General features: G+C 37.0%; 1 protein-coding gene across 6 annotated transcripts in view; it reads right to left on the reverse strand.

The window, feature by feature from the left end:
• Nucleotides 1-986: 986 nt before the first annotated feature.
• Nucleotides 987-11952, reverse strand: part of LOC117232383 — a 45302-nt gene continuing 34336 nt past the window's right edge. The window contains exons 4-8 of one of the 6 annotated variants that reach the window (XR_004493116.1): nucleotides 10170-10310; nucleotides 8902-9016; nucleotides 7884-8110; nucleotides 7423-7570; nucleotides 4309-4394 (exon numbers count right to left, since the gene is read on the reverse strand). Coding sequence is in view for 3 of the 6 variants with exons in the window: in XM_033491736.1 (XP_033347627.1) it covers nucleotides 4237-4394; nucleotides 7884-8110; nucleotides 8902-9016; nucleotides 10170-10310 (641 nt within the window). In the remaining 3 variants the exon portion in view is untranslated. Of the gene's footprint in view, nucleotides 4395-5961; nucleotides 6093-7422; nucleotides 8111-8901; nucleotides 9017-10169; nucleotides 10311-11952 lie in introns of all 6 variants that reach the window. The other 5 variants (XR_004493117.1, XM_033491737.1, XM_033491736.1 and 2 more) reach the window with 5 other exon arrangements.

Below are 11952 nucleotides of genomic sequence, written 5' to 3' on the forward strand. Positions count from 1 at the left end.
TTCTTAAGTGACCTTCTTTACAAGAAGTACGGACTTGCTGTCCTATGTGATCGATGGTACTGGACAATTTACCGAACGATTCCGGTTTCTCTTCCTCTGTATCCTTAAGTTTGATGTCCCTGATTCGAAGTTCCTTATATAGTCGTTTCGCGAATATAGTCGAATCACGAATGTATGTTTCTCAAAGGAACGAAGATTTCTTGTTGGAATAGATCGAAACGATCGGCGGTGATAAATGAATCGAGACGAATCAACGATTTGATTGATCGTTAGGTATTCGGAAGGAGAATACGAAGGAAGAAGAGAATTTAACGAGAAAAGAAGGATAAGACGTTAATTAGTCGTAAGTTTCCATATCTTGGATCGTTATCGACGATTATATGAGAAACAGAGCAAAATTGTTTACTCTTCCTATGTAGGAAACGTTTCTCTGGATCGGAGGGCGCGATGAAGAGCGGGATATTCCATGGTTTTACGATACAAGAGATTTTACAAAAGTGAGCGAGTGTCTTTGTGTGATAAAGACGAGGCACACTGCTTGTCTCTTCGTTAATTTTCCTTTGTTTTGTTTTCGTTACCATAAAAGCGGAGGGAAACTAACGACTCGAGAAAAGCATCTTAATCGATACTGCTCTAAATCGCGTTAATTATTATACTAGAGATATTCTTACAAGCGAACGATTACTTTCCACAGAGCTGTATTATAAATCGAAGATTGTTTCAATGGACATTTCGTCGAGATACAAAGAACGCGATATATCGAGTCTCGGTTACTTAATTAGATATGGAACAGTGGAGGGTACGTTCTATCCGAAAACTGAAACCTTCCCCGAATTTCGTTTGCGGATCAGATCGATCCCTCCTCGTTATCCTCTTAAATCCTTATCTAATAAACATTTGCTCGTCTCTCTTGTTCACAAAACGCAGCTGCATTCTTTCTTATTTTGTCTGCTTTTTTTACACATTTTTTTCTCACATTTTTGTCATTTTTTTTTAATTTTGTTTTTAAACTTTTATATTCCATTCTAAATCCCCCACGAATATCACATACGCTCATTAATTCAATTATCGCTTAAATCGCGCAATCTCGGTTATCATTATCGATGATCGTTAAATGATCGATTTAAGATAGCGTTAATCGTTAAAAAGACATCCCTAAATTTAGTTGATACTTTTACGGCGAGGATGCTATACAAATTGAACGTTATGTGTGCAGAAGACAAGAGTACATTTTAGGTGCGGGATCGATAATAACTAAGCGAGTCGAGCTTACACGATATTATATAATATCTATGAATTATCTTCTGTAAATGTTAAGAATAATGATAATCATAATAATTAACAATAATATAACAATGACGATAGCAAGAAGAATCTGTTAGCTATACGTTGCACATAGATCACAGAGTGGATACAGTCGCTAGGCATTCAAAAAATTAATCTACAAATAGTGCAAATAGTGCCAAGCCTAGTATTATATATGTATATATAATTTTCTTCTTCTTTTATATTGGTATATATATATATATATAGATTTATATATATTTATTCATTTATTTAATTAATCTCATCTGTTTTTTATATGTAAATATGTACTATGTACGCGAGAGCGCAGGCACTAAATTGTTGAGATACAATCGTACCGGACTATCGATGATTCTCATTACTTACTCGGGAAGAAAAAAAGATGATTTCAATGTGTGTTTGTGTGCAGATATATCGATATAGCGTGTCTGTACGTGTATAAAGTATCATCGTGAATCGACGTTAGCTTTCGATAATGAGGTTTGGTGCAATTAATAATAAACTAATACAGTCGTGTAAACGCATACAATTTGTGTTTGGTCGTGTTCTATCTAAGGTGAAGCCTCTCGAGGTGATTTCGTCCGTTCTATTCTTTTTCAATCTCTTTATTCTTATAGTAAACTTACTAACAGTCGACGCGAAAAAATTAATCCTTTCAAATTTTTTTAACACGCGAACCGTTCTTTTACTATCATTTTTGACGAATATTCTTTCTCGAGCAACGAATAGAGCTTGTCTTACGAGGCAGGCGGCTATAGAATGGATCGAGCAAGACACGTTCGCAAAGTTCAGAAGCATGTGAAAGTAAATCTTATGGAGCACTCGATAAGAAGCGATAAGGGATAAGGATAAGTCGGACGAACAATCGATCGTGGGTGAACGGGTGTAACGCCTACGAATCTCACGGTGATGAGAAACGACCGTGCCGAGCTTACGTGTAACCCCCATGTATATAATACGTACATGTAAGTACCGTTATCTTCGTTTCCTGTTACGCGTAACGAACATGATCGCGCACGATTTCTTGTTAATCCTTACTTTAAACACGTTTATCAAGGAACAGATACATTTCTGCTCGATGGTATGCTTAAATATCACGCGGCTTAATTGGTTCGCTACGCTATGTATATAAGAAAGTATGCGTAGCGTTACCCCCACGATGTCGGTTCAAACACTTTTCGTCTGGTCCCATTCGTGTTGGCTTCTCGAAAAGAAAAACCAGAAGAGATTGCTATCTTTCTTCTGGCATGAACGATCGGTACTTCGTCAGTCGATATCTTGTGTTGGGAATACGTAATTCACAGAAAGGATCTGCCAGGAAGTCATCCACAGGCGATCCTCTTGTCATCGATAATAATCTCGCGTTTCCCGCAGCAGACACTTCCTCGATTCCTTCGTACGATAATAACACGTATCGATTTTGTATCAGACCAGCTGACGATTTGAAATACCTACACACGATAAAGCGCAGCTACTACCACACCGGAGTTCCATCTTTTAGCTCTAATTAAGATTTCGATTACTGGAGAAACTATCCGTTGTGGATCGTAAAACGTAGAGTCAATGTGTGTGTGTGTGTGTGTGTGTGTGTGTGAGTGTGCATATGCCGTAAGGTTACATTTCACGTTGAAAAAATCGAGTACTTTGTACGCTGGTGTAATATTAAAAATACACAATACAATAAGATAGTAGAGATAAAAGACAGAACGCGATGGATACGAAGATTATCTCTCACGGACGAGCCGACCTGTATCGACTTTGACTGATTGTTGTTCCGCGATCGTCGATGGATCGCCGTTTTTTTTTTAAGCGTTCGTCTAAAACGATAGTTGGCGTTTACAACTTTGTTAGAAAGATCGATCAACGCGTCGAGTGTTACTAGATTCGACAGTATCGTTTATAAAATACGAATTCGTTTCTATCGGCTAGAGAGTGTTTAGCTTGAAAGCGATGAATCCTTTTAGCATAAGTGACCATATTAATGGCGAAACGTACGTTTTCGTTTGGTCCAAACATCGAAAAACATCGCAAATCGACGCAAAGCTCCGTATTTCCCGGACGAGTAACGTGGAAACACGACATTTCCATCGTCTTTGCTATGTTTTGTCTTCAGATTTCGTTGACCCGTCTGTAACTCGAACCAATATCAAACGAATAGACCGAAAACGAGGAAGCTTCGTCTCACGAATAGAATCACGAATCGCGAGGCTAAGCTTCCCTCTTTACTCGTAGAAAAGAATTATGCTTCTTCCCTAAATTTCCTGCCTTCTTTCTTAAATGCAACAAAATCTCAACGACCTATGAGAATTTATTTGCGAGAATTTGCTCGCGGTATTTCAAACGCGTCTCGATAAGATTCTCGATAAGATTCTACGGCGAATTCGACGCGATTATCCGCGTTTTCTTATGCAAAATGTTTCGAACGTTGAACCCTTTTTAACGGTACCATAAGTGTTACGTTTGTCTAGCTTTATCAAAATCGCAAATACAAACTCGATCATTCTCAAACCGAAATTAAACAATGATTATCTCGCAATTAGTAAAAATCGCAATATTGTTTCCCACATTCTCTGAATTTCTCAAATTATACATAACTTTGATATTACCTTTGAACTTTGTTTCATGATCGATAATAACAACGAATGTCTAGTATGCAAACGCACGTTAATAAATAATTCTACAATTTTGTACCAAAGCAGCAGACGTAAGACGCAAACGAGCGAATCTTTTCGTGTCGAATAAAAAGGAGGAAATAGAAAATAGATTTTAGAAATGTGAATAGGATAACAGTTTTGTACGTTCTGAAAAAGAGATTGCTTAAGTCGCTTCGAAGACGATCTTTTCATTGCGGGCGACCTCGCGATCGTCGTTGGAAGGAAAATGGCGTGGCAACGATGATCGTGAGGGCTGTGTTTCCGTTCTCCAGCGGATCTACGTCTTGGCATCGAGAATTTCTACGGTGACGTTTTCCAATACGGTTTCCGTCATGTTGTTCGGTTGATTCGGTGGGGACTTGTTCGATTTCGTCGAGACGGCCGACGCGTTTCCACTACTGCTGCGACTTCCACGTCGTGATCCTGTTCGTGAACCTGGTGACAGAGATTTTCTTGCTAAAGTATCGCGTGCTTTGTCGCGACCGCATGCCTCTGACATGACACGAAAAGCTGGAATAAAATTGAAAGCATGAAGAACCGCGTTCGTTTCGTTGCGATCGTGAAAGAGTTACAGTGGCGGTCGTAAATTTCACGTGGAATATTTCGCAGAGAAATTCTATTCGACAGGTTCCTTCCTGAATGTGAAAAACTAAAACGAAAATCGAACTTGTATAATACTATTTTGCCATTTTAGAAGAAGAATTTCATTTACAATTTTGTTTGACTTTATAAATTATTTATATTTCATAGACTAATTCTATAATGTTATATATCTGTGTATCTGTTTTTTTAAATCTTATTTTATTCATTTATTATCATCACATCGTAGTTCATTCACCCTCAAATGCTATTTCGGGTGAAAGTTGATCGCAGCACATCCTTTTTTCAATGTTCATTAATAGAGTTAAATAATCGGTGTTAAATGCCGCATAAAATGTTAAAATATCAAACTTAAAGCTTTTTGCGAATAACTGTAACTTCGTTTCTAACGTTTATTGTTTTCTTCCAATGAATATTTGCGCTTGCAACCGCCACTGTGCGAGTTTGCATGCAAATTGTCTAACTCTACAAGTGCTCGAGAACTCGAATTGTAAAGGTGTTTGAAGTGAAACTCGACTCGATCGATTTCACCGTGAATGAATCTTCAGAGAGGAAAATAGCAGCATGGGCAAATCTTCGTTTGCTCGTAAAACAAAACGGCCGATTACGTCGAGGCTTTCATTGACCATTAACGGTGAAATCAATGGATAATCTATCTTACCGTGTAACCGAGATGCATTTCTCAAATGCGATCCGGTGTTTTGTAAAACTACTTCAGAACTCCTTGCGATAATGGAAACGCACGCGTATACTATTTTATCGATTCTCGTTGTCGTAACTCGTGTATCACACTATTAACTAGTCCGTTTGTACTACACAGAGGAAATAAAAAATTTCTTTCCTCGCAGAAAAATCATCTATCGATTATACGTGCTAAATACTACGTTTTAATTGTAAAAATAATTACTTATAATATAATCGAGTATAAATTTACTCGAAGAAATAGAAATAAAATGGTCCGAATGTTTTCTTATTCCCTCCCAATTTCATCTACAAATTTATCGAACTTCATTGTATGCCAATAATGGAAATAACTAGTTAGACTATAAACGTAATCGTGGCTTTGAAATCGCGATCTCTACGACAGAATCATCATCATACGCAAGCAACGTTCTTTTACTGTAGCAAGCAACTATAGTCGTGATCCTCGAGAACGCTAGATAGAGGAGACTCGGATCTATTTGTGTTTGTAGAACAACTCACACACTTCTAGGCTCGAAGTTCTGACGTATCCGAAAGAGGGTAAGTAACCATAATATAAGGGCTATATACAAAATATACACACACACATATATAATGTGTGTATATATATATATATACATACATATGCTAACATGTGATAACATCGTAAGAATTATAAGAAAAGGTGTAATAAAAGAATTCGTAAGAATACGAAACTTACCCTCTTTGAAGGACGCGTCAATTTGAAAAGTTTTTTTACAATAGAGCACCTCATAGGTCCACGGTACATGATAATCAAGAACAATGGTCACAGACGGGATCATTAAACAGACTACTGCTATAGATGGTCGACTGCAAAGAGAGTCAAATCCATTAAAAAAGAGGAACATGATTATGGCGAGTTAAGATGCATCGTTCTGTCACGGCGCTTTTAAGATCAGTCTCGTTATATCGTTTCTAATGATCTACGACGATTTCTCAAACCGTTTAACCCCTTGACCTTACGCATTTTGATTCAAAAATGTATATCGAATATCAGTTCTTAGTATCTCTCTAATCGCGTTGCGATCCCGCAATTACAATCTTGTTCTCATTTTAGCAAACGAAAGGGATTTCCAATGTTCTTGAGATATCCTTTGGCGTAAAAAAAATACAATTAGGCCGAGACCGACGAGTAAAAAACATAGCAATTAAGGGTTAATCAATTGAGGGTTGTTTCGAATAATCGTTTAGTAACCGGCCAAAGGGTTATCAATAGGTTTTTATTTAAATCTATTCTTTCGTTTTATTCATTATCGTTCACCTTCGAGTTTCACTTACGAGTTTTGATGCAATTCACTTAACAATTGTCCCATGATTTCACGAAATCGAATAGCATATTGAAACAAGCTAATATAAAAACAGCGAATATAAGAAAGATTATGATTTTTGTGTTTTTATCGTGTCACATAGACGATGGAAGATTTCAGGAAGAGTTCCATGTGATTGTTGAAAACGATGCATCCAGAATTGTAACGTATCGATCTCGATGCATCCTTGAATTTCAAAGTAACCAACAAATATCTACCCTCTTTGGCAGGCAATTGTACATGCGAAAATTTCTGAAGGATTCTGAGCTTAGTAGAAGGATTCTAAAGTAAAGAATAGAAGTAGGCAAGAATAGGTAGTCACCTACTTTATAATATTCGTATCTATATTATACATATATGGGATGTTCTACGGAAATCGATATACTGGAAGATGGCTATTTTTGGTGCTAGCTGATTAGCTCGAGGAACATTCCAACCCTCTCATTAGTTCGTAGAATTACAAAAGTTAATTTAACTTCGAAACAACAACCTGCAAGGACTATCGGGACCAAGAAAACGATTACCGTTCTTTCTATTCCTGGCTGAACGCATTGGAAAAAAAAAAGCAAAAAAGAACAGACCGTGCAACGCGTACCATTCGATTAAGAAGAAATATAATAAAGAGAGAAAGGGGAAAGAAAAGAAAAGTCGCGAAAATATTCTTTACACAATCGTGAATATTGAAACAGGAAAACAATGATCGTTTCTATACTCTACACACATCTGACGTGGTCATTGCATTTTTTAAAAACAGAAAGTCCGTTCATGAATTACGTACGAGATGCTCGCTAAACAACTGGTTCTACACGTGTATTTCTCGAACAGATGTTTACCTTGAATATTTCACGCAACACACGCGGTACCTCTGCGAAAGCATGAAGCACCGCCAACTATATAGTCGCAGGCTAGACTGTGTCTAATTGTAAGACACGATCGTTCGACAATTGCGAACGTGGAGAACGTTTACCCGAGTCTTTTAACCTGCAATAACCCATAAATCTCTAAAACTATCGTCGTGGAACTGAATGGGAAGAAATAAAACTAAAAATAAAATGTAATAATATAGAGCAAGAAGAAGAAAATTGTAAAGACGACTCGTTTTCCATTGTGTAGGTATTCCTTTATCTCTTATCTTTTCTAAAATTTCCGATCAGGCCACAGAAACGTCGAGGCGTCTCGATTTCCATCGAACACCCGATATAAACTGGCGCGTAAAAGAGTCGCTTGCTTCGTTTCAACGGGACACTGTATAACAAGTTGCTTGCTTAGTAAGTGAATGAATAAAAACCCGTACGGCTCACTCTGTGCTGTGAGTGCTGAGAGTGTTTCGCACCTTGCGAGGCGTTCGGCGAGTGGGCGTGTAAGGAGGCCAGCGAGGGTTGCCTCGAGGGTGCCCGTACGCTCGCCCTTGAACCGCGTCTCTCCTGCGCGTGCAGGAGCTTGTTCTCCCTCAGTAACGACACATTCATCAGACGGGCGTTCGGTGTATTGAAGATGGTACGGTTCTCACGCCAGCGAGCCCTGGAACAGATGTAACACAAAAATTGAAAAATTGAAATGGCACAAGATGTAACTGGCAGAAACGAAGATTGATAGATTCGTTACAATTTGCTGTACTAGCAAGTGTTATCTGGAATATTGAAATTTTCAGGAAACATTACTTCTACTTATTTCTCAGATGGCGATCCTTCGATACAAAAATATTTCTTCATTTAATAATCCATTTTTGACAGCATTTAAAATCGTTGACTATATTAAATTAAATATGAGAATGACAGATTAATAATGTCTTATCTACAGAATCGAATTGTAAAGATATTGAAACAAAGTATAAACTAAACCATCGTAATTTAACCAGTTTGCTGTTTTTAGCTCTGTCAGTAATAAAATTAAAAAGTAAAACAGTCATTTCATTACAACTTGATTCTATATTGTAATAGTCACATATGTTCTGTGTTTGACGAGTGTACTGGTCATCGCTTACTTTTTGCCACATATTTTAGGTACACACTATTTAAAGAAGTCGCAACAGCTAACTAGTTAATTAAATTTTTGCTGTATATTAATTGCAGATCTATGTATAGTGTATGTGTTAATTGTAGACGTATGTATTAATATAAATATACATATCAAGGTATAAATTTTGCGCATGGTGTAAAGGATATGACATGAAAAAGGCATTCAAATTTGCATTAAATACGGATGGTACATTTTTAAGCATGAGTACTAGGTTGAAGTAGGTCATAAAATCTCGTTACGTGAATTAGTAAAGACGAGAATCACCGTGCAAGATATGCAAATAGATGGCTTACTTGCTGAAAAGCCTAAGGACGACGCAGATGATGATGAACATGAGGGCCATACCAACGAGAACACCGATCATCGTCGGATCGATATATTGGAGATTGGGTTCCTCTACCTGCTCGGCTGTAAAAAACATATTTCACTCGCTTAATAACCTTTCCCTAACAATCCTTCCTTTTCATATCTTTTCATCCGCAGTTAAGTTCTATTTCATATCTTTCATTTTCAAAAAACGTAATTCATCGTTTATTTCAATGAGACTTGAGCAGCCTTGATGAAAGAGAAAAATAAAGAGATACGATGAGGTCGAAAAATTTCTGAGCTCTTTCTTTCAATGTTCATATAAAAGTTGGTATAATTGATTGGGACGTATATATCTTTTCACTAGTTAAAGTTAGATATTCTTTACACGATTGTACATCTTTTTCCCTGACAGTAACTGATAAAAACTTTTACCGCATTTAGTTAACCGCAATTTACTACAATCTATTTTCTCTTAGATGTTCATCTCGCTATAAAATGTAGTCTCATGTTCTCGCCTTCTAATCTCAGATTACTAAGAAATGTGAATTGGTCGGAACGAAGATTTTAACACATTCATTGCTAATAGCGCACATGATAAATTGATTCTATTATTTAAGTAATACTCATGCCGCAATTTTTGTCCTTTATGTAATATACATTTTGACAGAATAACTTAGGACGAGAAACGAAACAGTGAAAAGCACATCGGGGAAAAACATTAAAAATTGAAATAATGATTTCTTTAAAAGAAACAACTATTAGAAATGAACAAGCTAATATTATTAATGAAATTCCGCTAGTTATGAATATCGATCTATAGTTTGTCAATTTACTAATATCATTAATTAGTAAATTATTGTGCAAGAGAACTCAGATGTGCTTCACCATGTTTGAGCAACGAATAATATTATGGCTTTGTATGCATACAACGATCGCGACTCACTTCTGCGCTACTTTTCGATTAAGCTCTGACGTGTCCAATTTAATTTACAACGCGTCAAAGGGGAAAATAAAAACGTTAAAGGTACGGAAGCTACGACTTCGCCACTTCTCGCGCTATTCACGCTCTGTTAATTGTTCGCGCGAGACCAGCTGACGAATTAATGAACTTTACAGGATTTTAGGTCGGTATTCCATTAACTCGAGACGAATGGTTGTCATCGCAAGCGGGCGCGTGCGGAATCTCATTAAAAAGTACGCGGAAACTCGCGTCCCTCCTCCTTGCTGTTTCTCCCTGTGTTTCTGCTCTTACCGACGCACACAATCGAGCCATCAGATTGGGTAACCGGGATCTTCTCGAAGATGCAAATGCAACGCCCGTCTCTGCACTCCGTTTGTATCACTCTCGCTTCGCATTGCTCGTGGAAGAAGCACGACTCGTTCACGTTCACCGCTGAAAACAGAAACCATTAACGACAGGCTCGTTCCTTGTCTCTCGTCGAGGAGACAAAGCAAATACGAACATTTTACGAAATATTGCTCCTAAAGTACATAACGTTTTTCTGCGGAATGGTACTCTTTCAATTTCAGCTTATTATGTATGTCGTTCAATTATTAGAAGAATGACATATTTCAAAAAATTGTTGGTTTTGGGATATTTGTGAAGATTGATTGCAGGGGTGAGCTATTTATTAGAATGAAATGATCATAATTAGCTAATAAAATTAATTATTATGTATTAATTAGTTAATAAAATTATGTTAATTCATTGCTACAGTCTGGTAAAGAATTTAGGGAACGCTAACGTTTGTATTTTGTAATTTTTATGTACGTTTTTTCAGATTAGTTCCATATTTTACCAGCATAATAATGACAGTCGCGTCTCATTACAGTGTTGATAAGATTTTTCAATGTTTTATATAACACATACAATACACATAGACATAAATGTTCAAATACTTTCGTGACTGTATATGGAAAGAAAATATGTATAACTTTTCAGACTATATATTTCCAAGAATATTCCAAAGAATGCCGCTTTTTTTTTATCATTATTCCAATTTTACAATAGGAGAAGGAAATTTGTTGAAATAATCGTTCTTCGACTGCCTTACGTTTGATTCGAACGTAGCATTAAATTCTCAGTCAGACGTCAATCCACCCCCTTGAAACTTGAAACCAAATCGCTTTATCCTAGTTTCCTTCCATTCCTTCCGTCTATAGATACAAACTGAACGATATAAAAGCTTGTAAATTAACGAGAATAAAGTTGATCCATTTTATGGACGTTGCCTTCTTCGACTCTAGCTCAGAGATACACTATAAACTTTCTATATTATGTACTTCGACCTCGACTATCGTATCTACGTAACTAATAGACAACTATTATCTGTAAGATACTATCAATGTGTCAGTCAATCGTGCGATGACCTGATGCCCTACTGTTATTTCTAAGCCGCTGTCCATCATCGTACAGGTCACTTTGGTTTCATTTTATAAAACTACCATTATCCAATTTGAATACTCAAGTTTGATTAGATTGAAACGCATTCAGAAATCAATACCGAACGCACGTGGATGTAAGAAGGAATTATTTGCCTTTGCGTATTTGTGGACGATAGTGTACATCCAGGGGTTAATGTGGCGAGTTTGATCGACTGATCATACACCGCATTGTCCTCAATATATTGGCCACAGACTCGCAATTAGGAGAATGGCCTAACAGCCATCGTGCTTTAATCCTGGTCAAAATCTGTTCTCGAGCGTCTCCTTCTTCGGGCCACTGGCGAACTCCTGTTTCGTTCCAGTCGGACTTCAGTTAAGGGTTAAGACTGACAATAAATTAATCTTGTAAGTGTCACGAGCATTCGTTGGGAGAACACCAATTGGTGAAATTGAATGGAGTAATCTGATAATATTTCCGATAATAGAGATTCTATAATCTTGCGGAGGTCGTGATTGATTTGAGAAGTACATGTGAAATTTTTTAATAAATATTTTCTAATTGTTATATAGTATAACATAAATTCGACCTGCTTTTAAATTTGGCAAATTATATTTTGTTCAATAATTGTAAATTTTATCTAAAGTGTTCG

Source organism: Bombus vosnesenskii, unplaced genomic scaffold (assembly GCF_011952255.1).
Source record: "Bombus vosnesenskii isolate JDL3184/JDL3185 unplaced genomic scaffold, Bvos_JDL3184-5_v1.1 scf7180000013286, whole genome shotgun sequence".
Classification (NCBI taxonomy): domain Eukaryota; kingdom Metazoa; phylum Arthropoda; class Insecta; order Hymenoptera; family Apidae; genus Bombus; species Bombus vosnesenskii.